The sequence below is a fragment of the Manacus vitellinus genome, unplaced genomic scaffold (assembly GCF_001715985.3).
Source record: "Manacus vitellinus isolate BGI_N305 unplaced genomic scaffold, ASM171598v3 scaffold_1_pilon, whole genome shotgun sequence".
Lineage (NCBI taxonomy): Eukaryota > Metazoa > Chordata > Aves > Passeriformes > Pipridae > Manacus > Manacus vitellinus.
Genome location: NW_021939396.1, coordinates 21,867,677 through 21,888,694, shown reverse-complemented (window position 1 = coordinate 21,888,694; position 21,018 = coordinate 21,867,677). Strand labels below are relative to the sequence as shown.

The following is a 21,018-nucleotide window of genomic DNA, read 5'->3' as shown; positions in this document are numbered from 1 at the left end:
CTTGCTGCTGGACTTGGTGGTCCTTGGTGCCCTCAGCTCCTCCTGGAGCTCAACAGAGCCCTTCAGAACTAATGCTCTGAGGGGCTTTTCATTATCATGGCAATAGCCTAATAGCAATTTAGAAACCTGGTTTTGGATGCTTGAAATTCAGGGTTTATTTTCCCTTCTGTCCCTGGAAATTCAAACCAGTGTTTCCTGAGAGTGACCCAATGGCCAGAGCGCATGCTGGAGTTGCTTACTTTCCATTTCTGCATACACCATGTGAGTGTGGAAAAAAATCTGCAATCCTTCAGTGCAGGAATAGGAAGACCTAAATAGTATCAGTATTTTAGCCTTGAAGTCCAAGCCAGAACTGACTTCATTATACCAGGAGCGTCTCTTCCCGCAGGTCTTCTATCTCACCCATTCCTATGGGGTTGAAAGCCTATTGGGATGTGGGCAGAGCTTTCCTCATTTATTTGATTTTATGAGGTTTTCCCACTTTAGCTCAGATATGAAGCAGTTGGATGATATGCAGAAAGCTTTTCAGTACCTTGTGATCTTGTGGATAAAGTTCTACTTTCTTCTTCATGACTGGGCAACATGCCAGGATGTCAAGTTTCCAGATTCCATCTGATTTACAGCAAAAAAAGGACAGTACAGCAAAGGTTAGATTTCCTATTGAAGAGGAAAACTCCCCAACATTCTCCCTCTCAGTGTATTCCCAGATATGAAGGTGTTGGGTCAAAAATAAAGTTTTCAGTTACTTTGATCTCCTTACAATGAGGGAGTAACTTTACTGCCTGTCTTAGTGACAGGGAGAGAAGAAAAATGAAACACAGAGTGACCTGGATTTCCAGAAGTCAGCAGACTGAAAATGGTCACCACCTCGAAGAAATGGATTCCTAGGTAACAAACAGTATTGAATGTTAGAAAGTGCTGGGTGCTGGCAAACTGGAGATTTACCATATTTAGTCAGTGTCCTTGTCTCATTTGTTCCAACACTGGCAAAACATAAAGATATATATAGAGAGACTGTGTTGATTTCTGGTAGTACTGATTATATCCCCCAAATTCTGAGGAAAATAGATATAATTGTTGCTTTGAGAATCCCATAATTGAAGGAAAGCAGTAGTTTAGCAGATGTTTGACCATAAAGTATCAAAGAATTCATATTTTTTGCATGTGTTTTAAAATGCACTTTTTTTACCCTGATGAGTGACTCTGCCCTTTAATTTTAAAGAAATACTGACAAGCAGAACCAACTCCTGAATGCAGCCTGCCTGAAATGTCTCCTTGAAAAAGGAGCAGTCTCTGGTTTTTTTGTACTGTTTGTTGCAACAAAAGTGAAATAACATAAATATGAAGATGATATATTGGCAGACTTTTTCCTAGTTTTTATGTTCAAGTCATGGGTTTTTTTGTTTAACTGTCAACATTTGGTCCAATTGTGCTCTTATGGAAGGTGATAGAAGTTTTGCACTTAGATAATATGAAAATAGTTCCAACCTGTTATGTATAAAGTAGGGATAATACATGTCTTGAAGTTGCTGAAGGTGTGTGCTGTTGCTGTAGGCTCACCATTATATTAAGCCAGGGCTGCTGCTGAAAGAAGCAGTCTGGCCCCAGTCTTGGCCAATCTGTTTTCCCCCTGGTGTTGACCCTCCTCTTTTTTTTTCTCAGTGGTGAAGTGGATTAGGAAATTCAACTAGATAAACAAAAGCCCAACAAAAGAAAAGTTAACTTTAATGTGTATCAGAGGATTTACCTTTGAGTTGCCAACATCTTGGGTGGTCACTGACCTACTGGAAGAAAAGACTGTCATTCTGGAGACACTTGAGTACCCCTTTGTCATGTGAAGGGTGGGAGTTCAGATTTTTGCTCATCAGTCCCCCAGGAAAGTTGAGACCTTGGTGTCTGATAGTCTGTCAGTGTCTCGTAAGGAGACCCTTCACCAACGGCTTAGCAAGATCAGAGGGTACTTTGACCTCCCTTGTTAGGGGGAACTCCACAGAGCCAGGACCCCTCAATGGGTCCTGCCAAGGTGTTATCTGCCACCAGCAACTGCAAGGACTCACTTTAACAGTTTATGGAATAACACTTTTTATTAATACAAATTGTGGCAGATTAATAAGGTTTGAAGGTTGTTGGTGATAGTGTCTACTGCAAAAATATGTTTTAAAGCAATGTACTGATACGTGTATTAAGCAAGCACAAGCTCTGATACGAAGCAATCTAAATAATATGCTATGGGATAAGCAAAAGCTCTAGTCCTAAATGCAGCATTTAACGCGTGTAGAGCATATTTCTCACCCAAGGCGTCCCTCTGGGGGTGGAGAAGATAGACTCAGCCTGTTGACTGATCCCAGCAGTTTTAGTGGAGGTCTTTTCCCACTTTCCAACTTACTTTTATACTATTTTCTTTATGTTTGGGTGGAGTTTGAGTGGCTCTTGTCATAAATACTTTTTATTTCTGATTGGTGTACCTAATGGGAGAGGGCAGGTGGTTGTGGTTTGGCACCCGAGAAGGGGATTCGACATGGTTGTTGGCTTCAGCAGCAGAACATCCTGATTCTCCCTTATCAGACAGGTACTGTACAGTCTTAGTGCTGCAGTGCTCTCCCATTATGCTGAGATTAGAATGGAGGGGGGCCGTGTAGTCTCCATTCCACACTCTGTTCTGTTTCTCTGAGCAGATGTTTATTGTTGTACTGGGGAGCATGTTGACCTCAGTCCATCCAGGGAGTTGTAGCTGCTTTTTACCTTAAAATTGTGAATCCCCTCTAGATTTAACTCTTATCATCCCGCACCTTTGATGAGGAGTTCAATGCTGAGAACAGGGGTTAGAGAGAGTTGTAGGCCTGAGACCACAGTGCATGGCAAAACCCTTCTTCTGCCTTCACTGGATCCCTCCTTTTTCGTGTGTGAGGAGCTACTGACTCATGTCTTGAGACCATGAGCCTCAGTACTGGGTGCCTGGATTGTTTACTATTATTTACAGCAATGCTGCTTGTGGTATGGTAATTATGCTATTGTTTTTCTTGGAATGTAAAAGATGACATCCATGAATGACCTCAGACACTGTGGTTTTCAGTGGCTCAGCATTTGGGCCAAAAGTTAGTGCAGTGGCATTCCAAAGATTCAGAGAGTAGGAGTAGCTGTGTGGCTTTGAGGTGGACATGCTGTCTGGGAAGAAATTGAATTCCAGTTGCTACTTTAACAAAGTGAAATGTGGATTGCCAATGCCAAGAGATGGAATTTTCAGGTCTTTTCCCTTTTCAGTGTCACTGAGTTGAGGGCAGGACTTGAATATGATTTTCTGCATGTGTGGGCTATGCATGCACTGTTGGATGGCACTGTTACCTTCATCCCAAAGGGTAGCCAGCAGTGACTGGCATCTTGACTCGCTAAGGAGGGAATGGTTGTCCTCAGTACTTCCCGCCTTGAGCACCTGTGCTCTCAGAAACTCACCTCTCTGGATCTTGTTCTTGAATACCTGATTCTCCCTGGACGTTGCATAGCAAGGATGTGCCCTGTGCAGGGCTGCTCCTGAGAGAACCTAACTTGTTGCCCTGCTCTTTTGGCATCCAAGGCTTTGTGGTGGGTGTTGGGTCCAACCCCTTTTCTGCTAGGATTTGCTGCTGCACAGTAAGCTACATGTTATTGACACCAAACTATTCTAAGGAGATCCAGTACTTGCTGGAAATTGTAAGTCATATTTGTAAGAAATGTAATTATTTATAATGCTTATTTTTCCTCTATGTTCTTCTTAAGGAATGACACAATACGTTTAGTCTCTGTGCTGTGCATCAGAGCTGAAGGGCCTCATATCCTTTTGGTTAACTCTCCTATGTAATTTTAGTTTCATGAAGTAATTATTTTTGCTGTTCCACAGAGTAGATGAGGTCACATTTTCCAGAAGTATATTCAGATTTTACAAAATCTTTTTTCTCAATAAAAGCCCTCTTCTTCATTTCACAGTTCCCCTAAAATATTTAATGTTTTCTTCATGTTATAATTCTTATATCAATACATATTGATATGTGTTGACAGAGCAAGTGTGTTTCTAGGTGGTAGAAATATTTCACATTTTCAGTACATGCTATAATTTTTGAGGGAGAAAAAAAGAAGTGATGATATTAATCTTTCATTTGCTTCAGTCTGACATGAAACCTTAATTGGATGAGTTCATTACAGATGGAATTTGGATTTGTTTTTCTGAAAATCTAGTTGAATTGCATGCGGCATTGGGGGAAAGCCGAACTAATTCCTGGAGAGAGATGGAAAGCAACATGTTTTTAAAAGAGCTATGATAGAAGTTGAGGGGAAAAATGTTTTCTGAGCTGATTTTAGAGGGTGCTGAACTTAAAAAAGGATATAATGACAGGTCCTAATCTCACTTACCTTTGAATATATTTGCCTTTTCTGTCTGCTCCCCAAGACCTTCTTTCTTTTGACCTATCTCAACAACTACCTTTTTCTCTCCAGACATATATATCTAACTTTGAATGTGCAGCTCTATCCTGTGACCCATGCAAAAAGAAATCTAGGTTATCTGTGACTCTATGAAAGAAGCTACCTTGCAAATGGGCACAAGACAGTGCTTGTGGGCCATATCTGAAAGAAGCAAAGGCATGGTACTTTTATCTTGGGGAGATGATCAGCATCTGAAGGATAATGGGATTAGCCAGGCTGAGGGCAGAAAAGCTTGGGGCTACTACCTGTATGTGCTTGGGGTCGGCATGGAGTACAGTATACCTTCATGCATCAGCTACCAGGCTAAAGTAGCTTTGTGGGGAGAGCTGAGGTGGAAACAGAGAAATCTGGGAAGTGGCAGCCATCCAGGAGATAGGTGAGATACAAGGGTGCTCTGATGTTGCTGGTCTGTGAGGCAGGGCTGCCATCTTCATGCACTGTGCTTGTGGCCTGGTTTTGCTCCTACTCTCTCCTACTCTACCATGACGAGGTGTATTGATTTCCTGTTCTGATATCCTGATGCCTGGTTCTGATGAATGAGGTGGTAGCACTCTGTCTCCCTCTTGCTCTCATGACTGCAGATGCCAGCACATGTTTCAGATACATCTTCTCCAGTTTCAAAATTTCTACCAGTATCAGAACAATTGGATGTGTTGTTGACTTTCTGTGTTGATATTTCAAGGCAGTGTCTTATGCTTAGGATGAAAAATTTTAAATATATAATACACAGGGAAGTTTTGTGGAGACTTAGTTGATACAGTTTCCAGCTTTGTTTTGTCTAGGCTTAAAATTACTGTATTTTAATTGTTTTAAGCAAAAATTGCTTTGCTCATCACTGTATTTATTTGACAGTGGCAGCTTCAGTGTGTGTGGATCAGTAGCATCACTGTCCCATAGTGTGATTTGTAAGACAAATCGTAATTATTACATTAACAGTGTGCAGTAAATGAAGTTTGAGAGGTACATAGGTGTGAGTTGTTTGCTTGCTGCTATCGAAAAAAATGTATTGTCAAAGTAATGATAGCTGCATTTGGCTTTGTAACTAGATATCCAAGGGACTGATGCTATTAACTGGATGACAAAAATGAGACTGGGGGAAAAAAGAGAGTAAGGCCATAATTAAGTAATGAGGAAATTGGTATCCAGTAAAATTAAACAGTATGCAAATGGTATTTCTTTCTGGCTTTACTAAATTATTTTAATACAGAAATAGATTGTAACTAACTTGATTAAATTTCTGTGTGTTTATGAATACAATGTTTCTAGAGATCAAAAACCAATAGAGACTGGGTTCACTAATCTCAGGAATTCCTGATACTCAATATGGTAAAGTCTGGCCCTGTCTTGCCCTAGTGTGACCAGGGACATCAATATTCCATATGAAGTGTCCTTGAAGTTTTAATAGAGGTTCATCAGGTTTTAAAATCTGATAATAGGGTGGATTTTCCTTTTTTTCTTACTTTTTGCTGAAACTTGTTGCTAACACAGACTGATGCATAGCTCTAGATACTGAAGTGACTTAAACATTCGCTGCATTTAATCTTGGGAAGAATAAGTTACCTTGTGAGGAATCCCCTTTGAACTAATTTACTCCTTGCATCATTGCTGGCAGGTAAGCATGTACTAGGAGGGGACTCTTCAGACAGAATTGTTCATGCCAAGAATCAGACTTCTTATATATGGCAGTGTTACAGACAGCTGATTTACAGATGCTTTTATATATGTGTGTGTGTGTGTGTGTGTGTGTGTGTGTGTATATAAATGGACTTTCTGCTTTCTGTAGCTAATAAAGAGTGACTGTAATCAGTCTTGTGTTCATCCTGCCTGTGACAAATTTTAGATTGCTAATGCGTACCATGCCATTTATTTCGACTGGCAATGTGATCATCAAAGTTGTGGCATGTTCAAGCTTTTAGATAGAAATACACATTTCAGCGTACAAAGAACTTTGTAAAATGTAATTTTGCTGATAATGGAAAATTGCCATCTTTTGCCCACCGTTAGCACCCTTCCTGTACCTTAATTCTCAGAAATAACAGGGTGCAATTTACTGTTTAATAGGAGAAAGGAGAGGAAACCCATAGTACTACCTAGATTCTTTTGCTCACTTGCCCAACACACCAATATGTATCACACAGTGAGATCAAATAGTCTTCAGCTTTATACAGATCATGTTCATAATTCTGTCTTCTGCACTTCATGCCTTTTATTTATCTAATTCCCCAAATATTCTGTATTCATCTCTTGAATGTTATAATCTTTATATCTTGCTTAAGTAAGCAGGCGATCCATCTCCCTCCTTACATGGGTCTTCTGAAGAATTCTGTTCAATAACACACAGCCAAGCTCTGATCAGTTAATGATGGAAGTAAGAAAGAGAGAAAACAGCTTTTGACACAGGAAGCGGAGCCATGAGGCACTGAATTGGTAGAAGATGCTAGGGCAGAGTTTTGTTAATTTGCTTAAAGGCTCAGTAAGGTGAGACATTTCCTGTTTCTAAGGGGAATAACTCATTCTCCTTAATCTGTTGAGGTTTTTGTTTTGTTTCTCCTTTTACACAGGAGGTCGTAGAATGGTTTGTGTATGTGTGTCCACATATTTGTTTAAGACAAACATTACTCTTGTCACTTCAATAGAAGATTCTGAAATGGTATAAAATGGGACTAAAATGCAAACGAGTGATTGAATTAGTCAGAAGTTACACAAGAGTGAAGTTTTACTTTGTTACGGAAAGCACTGTAACTGATGCTTTATGTATGCCGTGCTGCCATTAAGTTAAACTAGCAAAGAGAGCCTTTGTTTTGTTTTGTCAAAGGATGGCTTTATTTAGCTTTTTTGGGATCATTCAAAAGTAGAGATACTGAGCTGGAGTTTGCAGCTCTCTGTTCTTTCCTGTAGCTTTAATTCCCACAGAGCTCACTGTGCAAACTCCTAATGCCTGTCATCTAGGAAGGGCCATAAATTTACTTCTCCATGATATTTCCTAGGAATTACAGATAGTTACTATCTGTCTGTAGCTTTCTTTAAAAAGCTTTCAGAGTTGGTGTTTGTTCATGAATGCAGTAAAGTAATGCCCAGAAGAATTACACTCCTCATTTCTCTTGACCAATAGTCACTAATACGTGTGTCCTTCCAGTGCCTGCTGCACGATCCAAGTGGAGCACTGGGGAGAGCTAATATGAAATACAAATTGCAGTATCAACCTACTGAGACCATGAGTTTTCTTGTGGAAAATGAAATTTTGCAGATACTTGGCTTTATTTCCAGTGGCAGGGGTTCATACCCAAAATGATCCTGTTGCTGGGATGTTCCTTAGCTGGGCAGCTGAACCTGCCCCTGCAGCTGGGGTCTGTTAGTATGCTCACCTACCTGCCAAAGGCAACTGGTAAAATTTGAAGGTGGTTCTCTGGTTTGCCTCTCTTAAACGATGCCAGGTAAAGGTAAGAATCTGAATAGTTAAAATTTGTACACCTCTGACACTAGGGTATTTCTGTAGCTAAAAGTCATAGGCTTTTGCTGTAGCAGTAGATGTCTATTGCCCTCTTAGCAGTGAGCTCTAAAGAAACCAAACTTTTGTGTGGAATGGTTTCTTTAAGGTTTTGAAGTGTGGTTTCATCTTAAAGAAGCCATGAACCTAGACAAACTGGTGCTGAGAGAGATTACCTTCCTATTTTGCTAACAGTTATTCTCATGTATTACAACCTTAAATACAAGTCTTTGAAATCCTCTAAATAATTCTTATACAACATACACAAACAAACGAGCAAAAAAAAAAAGAAGGAGGACTTTTCCAAGGAAAATCAATTTATTCTTAAAAATATGATAGTTTCACTTCTTTGACAAATCTTTGCTAGACATTTTTTATTAGTTTTAGTTTTTACTGATGTATTTTGTGACTTTGAGGTGAAATATATAATGCTAAAATTTCAGGCATCCATTACTTCTTCTACATTTAGAAGCAAAGAACCAGCCCATGTTGTTAAGTAGTCTCTACTTATCTCTGTAACCAATCAACACAATTGGATTTTAAGCACAGTGGTCATTTTAATGAATTACTTCTCAAATGCTGTGAAATGTAGTTCCTCAATTAATGTCCTAAAAAGTTAGAAGGGTTCTCTGGCTTTGGGGGAAACTACTTAACTATAACATTCTTTGTGTTTTCAAGCAAGATAATACAGAAATTTAAAACTATTCCAACTATTAAAAATTAAGAGCTGAGTGGAATCTAACTTACCATGTGTAAATAGTTCTGCAGGAGTACCTGCCTGTGTTTTCTGAATCATAACTGGGACATATGGAGAATCTGGAAAATCTCCCAGAAAGGCATCCAGTAGAACTGCAGTATTCTGCTGAATTAAATATGAAGAAATAATAATAACAATAACAATAATAATGCATACTGCATAATATCTTGAAACTGCAGAGATTTAATTATTTAATTTATGGATTAAATAATTTTATAAGTGTTTCAGTCTAAAAATATGTGTTTCCAGTTGTCTTACGTTAAGCTAGGTTGTTTAGCAACATATCAAAACATTTCCATGAAAAGATTACTATCTTTTTTTTAATTAATCCCATAGGCAGCTTTTGCGAATGTTTTTGTACTATAAATGATTACAGTGAGGCATTAAAGCACATTCAGAGAACAAAATTCTTCCTGTGTATCCTTCTTGCCCTTCAAATTATGTTTTAATACCAACCTGATAGCAGGGTTTACAGAACTGTGTGGACTTGCTCAGGGTGCTATTACATATATTTAGTAGCAATCCCTGATGAAGTATTTCACATAGTCTTCCTTTTCCAGTAAAAAATTAAATCTCTGATTTCTTGAGTTCTGCACAATCCGTGCTTTTCTGTCTATTAAAAGTGGCCATAGGAGAGCTATAGGACAGCAATGTTAAAACCACTGTAATACTTTCTTTCAGGAATCACGGCAGAAGTCATAGTGGTAGCCTCTTTTGATGAACTGCATAAAAGAGCTCAGGAGGCCAAGGGGAAGATTGTTGTCTACAATGAACCTTTCATCAGTTATGGTGAAACTGTGCAATACAGAGTACGGGGAGCAGTGGAAGCTGCTAAAGTTGGAGCAGTGGCATCCCTCATTAGATCTATTACTTCTTTTTCTATTCACAGGTAAGCATTTTTCTCTTTTCTCCCTGTAACTCACATTTCAGCCCTTTAGTTCACGTCTTTTCTGGGCAGGCTTAAACATTGCCAGTTACGAGTGGGTGTTTGGTTTAAAACTATTGTCTGCACAATAGTTCTTTTCCCTGGTGCTTTGTCATTCTTTCAGAATGTTTTAATTTTTATGTTACTGATCCAAATTTTGTATGATATTTGTTTTAAAGAACTTCCGACATTCTTAAGGCTGCCCTAAATATTCTGACATCAACCAAAACCAAATGTCTTTCCTGACAACATGTATCAGACCGTCAGTGATCCTATGAACTGGTTATTCTGTATGACTAGAATGCAAGTGTACAGTTTTCAATGTATTGGTCATTTTCCTAGCATGAGGCTGACTTGTACTACATGAAGGAGTAGTCTGCTTTCAACATAATTATTTAAAACACTTTAGCAGTAAGGCTTGTAATTCTCACACTGCTTTTTAAGTTTTTACTTTTTTTTTTTTAAATATTTTTAGATGTCTTAGTGCATTACTTATTTATCACATATAGCATTATGTTACTGAAACAATATTTTTCTAGTTTTCTGTTTGATAACAAAGTTCTTTATTTTATCTAGAAATTTTTTCCAACTCTGAAAGCTTACACTTAAAATGCTTATCTATTGTGAAAAACATTAATTGAGGCATAAAGAGAAAATGGAGAGTAGTCCATCCATAAAGTAAAAGTCTGACAGATGCACACCATTCTTTAACATAGTATTTTTTTAAATCTTACACAGTTATTGGTGAGCTTAATGCCTGCAGTGATCTTTGTGTAGTAGCCTGTTGGCTGTGGTGAGAGTTCTGGTCAGGCAGGCCCAGACAGCAGAGCTGGACCGAGGACTGCAAACTGGACAGACCTATCTCTCTGCCCAACTTCTCGTACCTGAGCAGGATTGTAAGGGGCTTTAAGTGGTGCCAGACACAAAGCTTGACTGCCTAAACTGTAGAGCTCTGTTAATAAAACCACTTAATGTAAGACAGCATGGAAGACATGCAGTTTATACAACAGGTACTGTATTTTGTAACATCATTCTTTCTTTGACAAGTATGTGTTGAGAACAATACAGATCATTTTTTCCTCCCTCTAGTTACCTGGTAACTCTATACCCACAGAGGAGTCATTGGTAGTAGCTAATCTGACCCCAGATGTGTGCCACATTGTAACCTGGAATTGTATTCTGTTTAGATAACACCATGGTTTCTTTATGATCTCTGCTTCTGTGTTTACTTTCTGCAGAAGTCTAGGCTAGTAGTTGGAAAAGGTCATAACAGCTTTGGGTCTTTCTTGAGGCTACAACTGGGAGGTCGCTGGGGCAGGTACATGGAGACATACTTGATTCCACTATTTCACAGAGAACATGACTGGTCACATCTCAACAATATGAGAAGTGTGCAAACTTCATCATTTGAATGATTCAGAGAGTCAGAAACCATTAATGCCAACTGACTGTCTTGGAACAAATGCGGAGAACAGCTCTGCATGTGTAGAAACTGTGTAGAAACTACCAAGAAACTGTAGTTTCTTAGTAGCATTTTTGTATGCTTGACCTGTTTTCAGCTGGGATAGAGTTTGTTTACTTCTTAGTAGCTGGTGCAGTGCTGTGTTTTGGATTTTATATGAGAATAATGTTGATAACACACTAATGTTTTGGATGTTGCTAAGTAGTGCTTACCCTAAGTCAAAGACTTCCAGTGTCTCATGCTCTGCCAGTGAGAATCTGCACAAGAAGCTGGGAGGGAGCACAGCCAGAACAGCTGACCCAAACTGGCCAAAGGGGTATTCCATACCATAGGATGTTATGTTCAGTATGAAAACTGGAGGGGGTGGGTGGCTGGATGGGGCCAACCACTGCTTGGGGATGGGCTGGACATTGTTCAGCAGGTGGTGAGCAACTGCATTGTGCATCACTTGTTTTCTTGGTGTTTATTTATTTGCTGTTGTTTATCTTGTGGGGTTTTTTAATTACAATTATAATTTTTATTATAATATTTTTTTCAACTATTTAAATGTTCTTACCTCAAGCCATGACTTTTTGTTCTTCTTTTTCTGAGTCTCCTTCCCATCTCACCTCAGGGTGTAGTGAGTGAGCAGTTGCATGGTGTTTGGTTTCCAGTTGGAGTTAAACTATGAAAATGCTACATATTCCCCTAAAGAAGCCAACATTACCTGTTTAAAATGCTTTCTCAAATATAAAGCACTTGATTCAGATATTACCCAAACTATTTCTAGTGTATTTCTTGGTGACGAACAAATGTGATGTTTATGATGTATTTTCAAAAACTTAGCATTTTCTAACATAGTTCATAGTGATGAACAGATAGATAGTACAATATATTTCAAAAACAGTTTTATGAAAAATTGTATGTTTTAAAATAGTCTTATTTGGTATCATCACAGAATATTGCAATCTATAATGTGTTGATTTACTGAAAACCAGAAGATGATCTGTCCTGTCCTTAGTTACGGTGCTGTGCAGAAGGGTTCATGAGAGTAGCTCTTTGTATGTTTTGTTTGCAGAGTATCTATGGAAGTCAACTTAAAATGTAATGAAAAATTTAGAGATGAGAGATGGAGACTGAAGGTAGGCCTGTTTATTAGGAATAGGTATGGGCATTACAGCTATTTCAAAATTGAATGAAAAGAGAGGAGAAATAGATGCCAAATGCATGTTTGTTTAGAGGTATTGAATCCTTAACTGAGACTGGGAGCTGAGGTGTCATTCCCAAAACCAAATTCAAATTTAGACACTGCCAGGGAGCATTTTTTCACTAAGTGTACTTTCTGTACTCTCTTCGTTTACCTTTGGATGTGGAAGTGATTGATTTATCTATTTTTTCCTATAATATGGAAGGTATTCAGGTCCAGCCCATCACTTCTGATACTTGGTTTCGACTAGATCTTTTTGTCTTGTTTTTAACAAATAGATATTGCTGTAGGCAGGATGGATTTTCTTATCTCCACACCTTCTCCTATGTTTTCTCTTAATCACCAGCTGTGTGTCTTCCTTGTCTATCCTACCAGTGCGCTGTGCTGGATGGACTATGTGCTGGATGTGGTGCTTCTTATCAGTCTGTGTCTGGGGCACTGTTTGTTCAAGTTACTTGCCTTTTTGATTAACTGATGGGAAATACTGTGCTGCTGCATGTGTTAGAAGGGTGAGAGATGAAAGGTAAAAAATAAAAGGTTTCTAAATGTTGTGAAAGTAAATCTTGCATTCTTGCAGTTTGTATGCTGCTGCTTTGTTGACCAGAGCTGCTTTGTTGACCACAGCTTCCTTGGCCTGTGTTTACATGTTCGCCAGTAATATGAATAAATGATAATGGGATCGTGGAGTTTTCTAAAACATCTTGGAAATGTCTTAAATATCCTCCTTCTCACACAGCACTATCCTACTTTGATCGGGTAAATGAAAGCTGAAACATCACAATTTTTCCTATGCTGTATCAGCTTTGGTGGATTTTTTGGGGGAGGGTTATTTGTTTGAGGGGTTGGTTTGTTTGTTTTTCAAATATTTCAATGCCTTTTGGACAGGGGACTGCTTATTTTTATTTACTTACTCTCTTTGCTGGAACAATGTAAGCCAATCTGTGGTGTGGTTTCTAGGTGATCTTGCAATGTGAATAATACTGATCGGTTAAAACTAGGTACTTTCTAGTAGATTAACATTTTAGGCTTATTAGGGCTCATTGTTAAAGCTTACTGACAAGACATAATTGATGAAATCACAACATGAATTAAATCACTGTTCTCTTGCTGGTCCCTTGATGGCTGTTCCTTGTTTCAGAGATGGCAAGTGGCTGCCACATTTTCAAGGGCAAGAAGTGTGAAGGGAATCTTTGACCAGTGATTATGTGACAGTTTATTTTTCTTTAAGGTGTGGTAGTATAGCTATGGAGTGAGTGAAGTGCCCTGGGGGCTCAGGCAGGTAAGAAGGGATGAACTTGATTATACTCTGGAAAACTCATTGATGTGTTTGTATTAGCGTTCATGACACTCATTGGTGACAGTGAAGGACTTGAAGTATTTGCTGTTGAGTTTCAAGGAGTAGATTAATTTATTTAGGGCAGCATTGCTAAGTGATTAGGAGACAAAATTAGCAACTGCATCCTTCTTGACATGTTGGCACTAGTTACATGGTTGATATTGCCATGTTACTTGGCAGTTGTGTCTCGTGGCATTGTCTGCCTCTTGTGTTAGAGTGAAATGCTACTATATAGGTACCATGTAAGAGTGGGGGGTTTTTTACTTAGGAGAAGGTCACTGTAATTAGTACATAATTTCATCTGATTCCAATTCTTGGAAAGGTGGAAGGGACATCTTCCACTAGACCAAGCTGCCCAAAGCCACATCCACCCTGGCCTTGAACACCCCCAGGGATGGGACATACACAGCTTCTCTGGGCAATCTGTTCCAGTGCCTCACCATCCTCACAGTGAAGGGTTTGTTCCTAATGTCTGATCTAAACCTGATCTCCTTAATTTTGAAGCCATTCCCCGTTCTCCTACACTACAGGCCTTTGTAAAAAGTCTCTCTCCATCATTCTTGCAGGCTCCTTTTCCCCGTAATAATTTCTTGAAGCACTGGCAATTTGGTGGTGAAATGTTTAAACACAGATATGGAAATGTTTAAACACGGATATTAGGAGATAAGAGTAACAGAACTATTTTTAATGAACCTTCTCAAATAATATGTATTATTATAATCACTCAGCAGTATCCATGTTATTTGGCCTTCTGTAGAAATCTGAATACTTACTTTTTTTGCTTTAATAGCTTGGCTGTGCTGAGATTAATAATCTTGTAGAAGTTAAAATAATACATACATTTACTATTGTGTACAATAAACCGATGCGTGTTCCCAGTTTGTAGGGGATGTTTTTTGCAATAAAAATACTCAATTTACAAGGCATGGTTAAAAAAGTGATTGTAACAAGCTAGCCTGTTTTCTTTTGCTTCCTAGCTGTACATTTTTGAAACATTTCATAAATAAAAAAGGTATCCTTTAGCTGTTGAAATGGTCCAGTATTTATCCTGTGGTGAATGTACTCTTATGAATCTGAAACTTTCAGTAAATCCTTCTGTTTCTCAAGAACCACAGATTAGATAAAGTTGTAACACTGTGTCTTGTAATAATAACTCCTTTAAGGGCTTTGGAAAGAAGCAAAACTGAGGGTTTTTTTGAGAACTCAAAGAAAGTTCCCAAGTATCCTCAGAGATAAATACCAAGACCCCAATTTTTTTTTTAGTGCTGCAGAACTATCTCTCAAAATACAAGAAATTCGGCAAACAACATGTTACAAGACCAAAATAAACCATGTAGTACTTCAACACAGTCTGGAAACTGTTAACAAGGACACATACTTGGTCAAGTTCTTTTCTTTTTGGACTAAGTTCAGCATCTTATCTGAAATAAGTATTTTCCATCACTTTCTCTCCCCTTCTTCAGGCTACGGGTGTCCAGGACACAAGGTCTGCTTGTGAAGCTCAAATAACTCTAATCAAAAGCTTTGTCTGGGTGAAATATGAATTCACGAATGGCACAGTGCAACTCAAGATTTGTGGCTGAGGTTGCATAGATAGCCCAAGTCAGTGCATATGACACAATTAAGTGCAGGCATGCCAGGGCTGGTATATCATCTCATGGAATGTATGTGAATTTGAAAACCATTGCTTTTCCATTATCCTAATTTCCCCTTTTTGTAACTTCACTTTGTTTAATTTTTTTATGTATAGTCATGTATGCCTTTTTGTATGTACACTATTTTCCTTTGTATTCCTGACTGCTTTGTAGACAGTTCATTCCCTTCTCAATCTTGCTGGCAAGTATGTGAGTTAGGGGCATTTTTCAACTGTTGGGTGTTAGTGCAGTGAGTTCTTACCACATGACCTCTTCCTAATGCTTGGTCTGCTGCCTTTGGTTCCACACATGAGAATTGCTTGCTGGGGAGATCTTCCTCCTTTCCCTAAAACTCCATGTCTGTGGAAAGTAAGGGCTTATTCACATCAGTAGTGACAGACACATTCAATTTCCTCTGCTCACTCTGCCATGTTTTCTGAATTCTGGGATGGTACAGTAGTTTTAGTAGGATTTCTTTTGCTTTTTGGTTGTTTTTTTGGTTGTTTGGTTTAGGTTTTTGTTTGGTTTTGCTTGGTTTAATTTTTTAATAGCAAAAAGCTGCACCTGACCTTTAAAATGGGTGTTCTGTCTTTGAAGCTGTATCCTCTAATTGTGTCATGAACCCTGAAGGCTCCTTCCCCTCCTGTTCTGCTGCTTCTTCTACTATAAATGCCAGTATACCTAATTTTTTGCTACCATCTTGGGAGTCTTTCTTCATGTGACCTGTTCTGCTGTCCATAGAGGGGAAGAAGTGCCATGTCTCTGTGGGATTGTATTTCAGCTGGTAAACACTGGCTAGGACTTGTGTGTGAGCATGAGAGCAGTTTGCTGTTAATAGGGGACTCAACGTGGTGTGACCTGAGCCCAGCCTACTCATGAGGTTGGGTCCCTGAGCATCTCTGTTGCTCTGTGTGCACATGGTCTAGCAAAGCAGACCTGTATTCCCTTTCGTGTGTCATAGGCTGGGAGTCATGCAGGTGAGACAGGTCACTTTGCCCTAGAAAGCCGCCCCTGTTGGCCATTAAATGACCTGGACCACCAGCTGTTATTTTCAGCCAAAAAATCTTGACATACATGTAAATTTCTAAAACTTGACCTACATGCTCAATAATTTCAGGAGCCTTACAGCTTAAACACTTCATTTTTACTACCTCCTTTATTTTGATTACTTAATAAACAGAACAATTGCTGTGAACAAGCAAGCCTATGGTAGCACAAAATCGTTTTGTCATCAGTATTTTTTCAGTAACAGTGCCAGTTGTAGCATGGCGATGGTCATCCAGATTAATACTCAACTAAAAAAATCAGCTTTCCTCAGGCATTTGAGTTTAATTAAGATTGTTTACTGGTTTTGCCTGTTGAAATGAAAAGAATGAAAATGGTTCATATGTACAAAGTGAAGTAGAAGTTTTTGAATAAATAGATTTTGTAAGTTTTTGCTTAATTTCCCTCTTTTCACTCAGTGTTGGTATGCTCCTTTTTCTGATCTGCCTATAGGACCCCAGTGAATACAAGATTTTCCAGGCTGCTGAAGCTGAGCAGCCTCAGTGGCATATCTGGCCGTGCTCAGGGGCCAACCTGTCTGATGGTCACAGGGTGTACAGCAGGAGAGGAGCCGACACATAACATCTCTGGCCACTTGTACAGGCTTAATGTGTGTGAGCTGCCAGTGCCCTGGGTGCATTTGAATTTTGGGCCCCCTCTTCAAGTGCTGTGTCAGTTCAGGAATTTGCGGTTACTCTGGCATTTGTCCTGTTAGCACATGTGGTATGTGAGTTGAACAGTTCTGTTCAGTCCTCTCAAATTTTTTCTTTGCTTCTAATAAAACTAGCCTTGGGCTCTCAGGTCTGAAGGGATAGTCCATCTGTAAACCTGCTTCCTTGTTTTTTGGTTAATAAACTTGTGTCTTGTTCTCTTGGGATTAGGGATTGGTTGTCCAAATTTTTTCCTCTTCTAATTGCAAATCATTTTTACATCTTTAAGAACAAAAATCCTGATGTTGCAATGGAGTTTTTATATCCGATGTTATAATTAAAGGGAAAACCACTTTAAAAAAAAAGTTGCATCAAAGATTTAGGTGCAACAGCTGAGACTTAGCATGTGTTGAGCCTTGCTAGGTGCACTTGCTGAGAACATCTTCTGGTTTAGTTTCATCAGAAAGAGATATAACTCTAGTGCTCAGAGACTGCTTGGTGATCGGGCAGCCAAGGGTTTTGGGAGGTTCACTTCAAAAGTCCATTCTTTATTCATACTAAAAGGCTAATATGGACATACCACATGAGACATTTAAGAAATTCACATGACTTGTGTAATAATTTAAACTGTTTATGAGGTAATTTCTGTACTAGTGGCCAAAGATGTGCCCTCAGTGATATAAAGATTTGCTTCATCAGTGCAGGCTGTAGTTCTTGATTATCAAATGGCAATTCCAAGAGGGAGTGCAGGGACAGAGACAAAGCTTTCTGTAAGTCAGGAAAGATAAATTTAGGGATACTCACTGCATGCCAGCCAAGTAAGTCTTCTTGATGCTGATGTGTACATTAAATCAAACATTATTATTATTATTATTGAAATCTTTTATAGAAATGGCTAAACCAAATTGCCTTTTTGTCAAGAAGAAACACTGAGAAAGATGTGTTTTGAAGGGAGAAAATTACTGTTACTTTTCCAGAAATGCTTTTCAAAGGATGTCTGGGGTGCGAGACATATCTCTGAGTGTAAAAGTAAACTGTTTCTATATCGCTTGAGTAAAAAAAATCGACTAATTTTACCTTCTTTTTCCACTTCCTGTGATAGTTCTAAGCTGGTATCTGGAATTTTCTGTGATTGCTCGCAATGCTATGTTCTTTGGTCCTGGTGCATACTGTGATAAGGATTGCCACCACTCCTGTTTCCAGGGAGTTGGCTCTTGTTGGAAGTACTGAAAATAAAGAGTTTGCCCACATTATGTGTGGATCTGATGCCTTAATTTATTTGCTCAAGAAACTTTCTTTGCTTTTTACCATCTTTCAGTTAGAGAGTACCTAGTCTTATTATGGCCTTGTGTTTTCAAGTGGGTTTTTTCCTCCTCAGCATGTGAGTTTTAAGCGCACAGGGGGAGGGAGTGAATGTGTGTTTTGAAGAGTTATTTCCTTTCAGTGGGAAGGAGAATGTAGTTGTGGTCAAGGTAGTTTAGAACTGATCTCTGAGAGAATTGGAAAACAGATGAACTTGATTCTGCCCTGCTCGATATTCTGCATGTTGACTTTTAACAGTGCAGAATTTTTATAAAAATTGTCTCTTTCTGAGTAGGCAGCATCTTCATCTGCTTTGCACAGGCTTGAGGAATGCACAAGGCATAAAGGCAGCAAGAACTTGGGTGATAATTGTAGAAATGCCACAGCAGTGCTGTAGCACAACTGAAGAAATCAGGAAACACCACTGACTATTTGTGAACATTTTTCACTTATGGGTTTTGCATAGCAACAATAGTTGATCATAGGAAGCATCTCAATGAAAGACTGTCCTAAAGCAATATCCTGAGGCAATAGGATACAGCAGTATTGTCTCCTGTTCTACTAAGTGAGCAGCAAACAAGGATGAAGCCCTTGTTTGTGGTGCAGAAAGAGGAAATAAGAGCAGACCATGTTTTATAAGTCTCTGGGGAGCTTGTGGAAAGATTCTAGTTATGTTTTATAGCACTGTGCATGTTGTCTTGCTGCCCTTAGAGATATGAATTGGTGGTGTGCTGTGGGATTTATTTTCTTACCCTGCACTTAGAGGCTTTCCCTCCAGGGTGTCTGTATATGTTGTTGACTGACAATTTGTTAATTTTTACTTTGCTTCCTATGTTCCCTTAAGGCCAGCATGCCAGACTGAATTCTTCAGTGTAGTCTTTGTGCTCACTTTTGGGCAAATCCTATCTGTCACCAAGAGAACTTAGATGTTGTTAGAAGAAATGGAGCCTGTGTTTTAGGAGCTGATCATATTGTACAGTGGTTCTTGCTATTTGCACAGTGATTAAGGAATCAGATTTCAGGTAACTTCATAATAGTGAGAAATCTGTAGATGATGTTTCTTCAATCGCAATCTCTCTTTGGCTTTTGCCAAACTTTTTGCTTTGAACTGCTTAACTCTGTATTTTGGTTGGTTTTGGTTTTTTTTTTTTTTTACAGTAGACAGGGCTTCATGTGACATCTGAAGCCTCTGGGTAATTTCACACACCTGGCATACTTGTTTTCTTACAAAGTCAGTAAAATGCTGATGAGACTTACAAGCACTTTTTCTACCTCCTCCTGGTTTTGACTACTCCTGTTCAGGAATACGTTCATGTAATTGTGAAGAGTTTCATCCATTTAGTGTACAGTAATATAAACAGTGTCTTGTAACCTTGGTAGAGACAGGCTAGTAAAATCCTTGTTGACAGACTCTGTTATCCAGAAAGATGCTGTAAGGATAAGGGCCTTATTGAAATCTTAGCTTCCTCACCGATAGCTTTTCAAGGCAAACCTTTATCAATGTAGTATTCAAAAGCTTTTTTCTTCTTTTCTGGCCTAGCCACTCCCCTACCATTACTAAGTCACACGTTTTGTTGGTGGCTAGATGGCCACCCATGTTGTGGTTAACTCTGATCTTGTTTGGGTACCATGAGCACCCACTGATTAGGTTTGCTAATATTCTGGAGTTAGTAAGATTTAAAGGAGCAGTTTTATTCTGCCTTTGCATTACGGTTCATGTATATAAAGATGTTGAGTGTATGAAACAGCCAAATCTTGGGTTTCTCGTACTGATCTTTAAGGAGTTACAGCTGTGCTTGCTCTTGGTTGAGCACTGGGAACTTCAGCAGTTTTCTGTGATTTCCTGTTTCTCCCTAATCAGCTCCGGCTTTCTTCAGTGCTGCCAACCCCTTCTGAATCTGTATGAGTTGCTGTGCCTATGAAAGCCCTGTTAGCAAGTTCAGAACCCTCTGCAATGATTGTAATGTCTTGATCCGTCACTTGCAGGTTTGTTTTAATATTCTTACAATATTCAGTTTTCTTGATTACACTGACAACTGTCTCACTAGTATGTGGTGACTATAATTGCAGAGGATTGAAGGAAAACCTAACAACAAAAAGCTAGTGATTACAGAGAGGGATCTAAGTAATACAGTGCCAGTGAATTATTTTCAAAATGTGTGTATTTATTTTCAGCTGCTGATAAGATCTGAGAAGTATGTGGACTGTTATTTTGTTTCTCTGTAATTCTCCATGTTTTTTCTGTATAAGTGCAGCACTTAGGACTTTATCTGGAGTGTTCATATCTAGAGCACATGAGCACGTGGCTCTGGGCAAGTGGAAAACATTAAATACTACCAGAATGGCTGTGCCAGAACGGTATAGAATTGGTGTTGGGGGTGTCCTAGCCTAATATTCTTCTTTTTCATTAAAAAGAAAAAAAGGACTAAACCACATTCATTTCAAGTTACACTCAACAAGCAACTCACTTTTTTTATTTTGGTCCAGGCAATGCTGAAATAGCTTGTACAAGGTCTACTGTATAGATTCGCCTGCGTATCAAATTTTATTATTTTCATGTCTTATAATTGGTTTTCCAGTTTGTATTTACCACTCAATATAGTTTCTACTTTCTGTATTACTCAACATACTTATTCTGTCTATTTAGTATTGTTCTTAATTGATGATGGTACTAAAATTTGTCTACAGATTACAGAACCATTTCAACTTGAATATATCGAAGTTTTATTTATGAAATATGTTGCAGCTGGTCTAAAGCATCTGAAGTATTCTTTTCAAGG

The 21,018-nt window shown here is 38.8% G+C and overlaps 1 protein-coding gene across 1 annotated transcript in view; it reads left to right on the top strand.

Moving 5' to 3' along the window:
• CPQ (carboxypeptidase Q) overlaps positions 1-21,018 on the top strand; it is a 151,968-nt gene that overhangs the window by 22,454 nt on the left and 108,496 nt on the right. Inside the window, exon 3 of the mRNA XM_018078211.2 lies at positions 9,381-9,588. Coding sequence (XP_017933700.1) covers positions 9,381-9,588 — 208 coding nt within the window. The remainder of the gene's footprint in view (positions 1-9,380; positions 9,589-21,018) is intronic.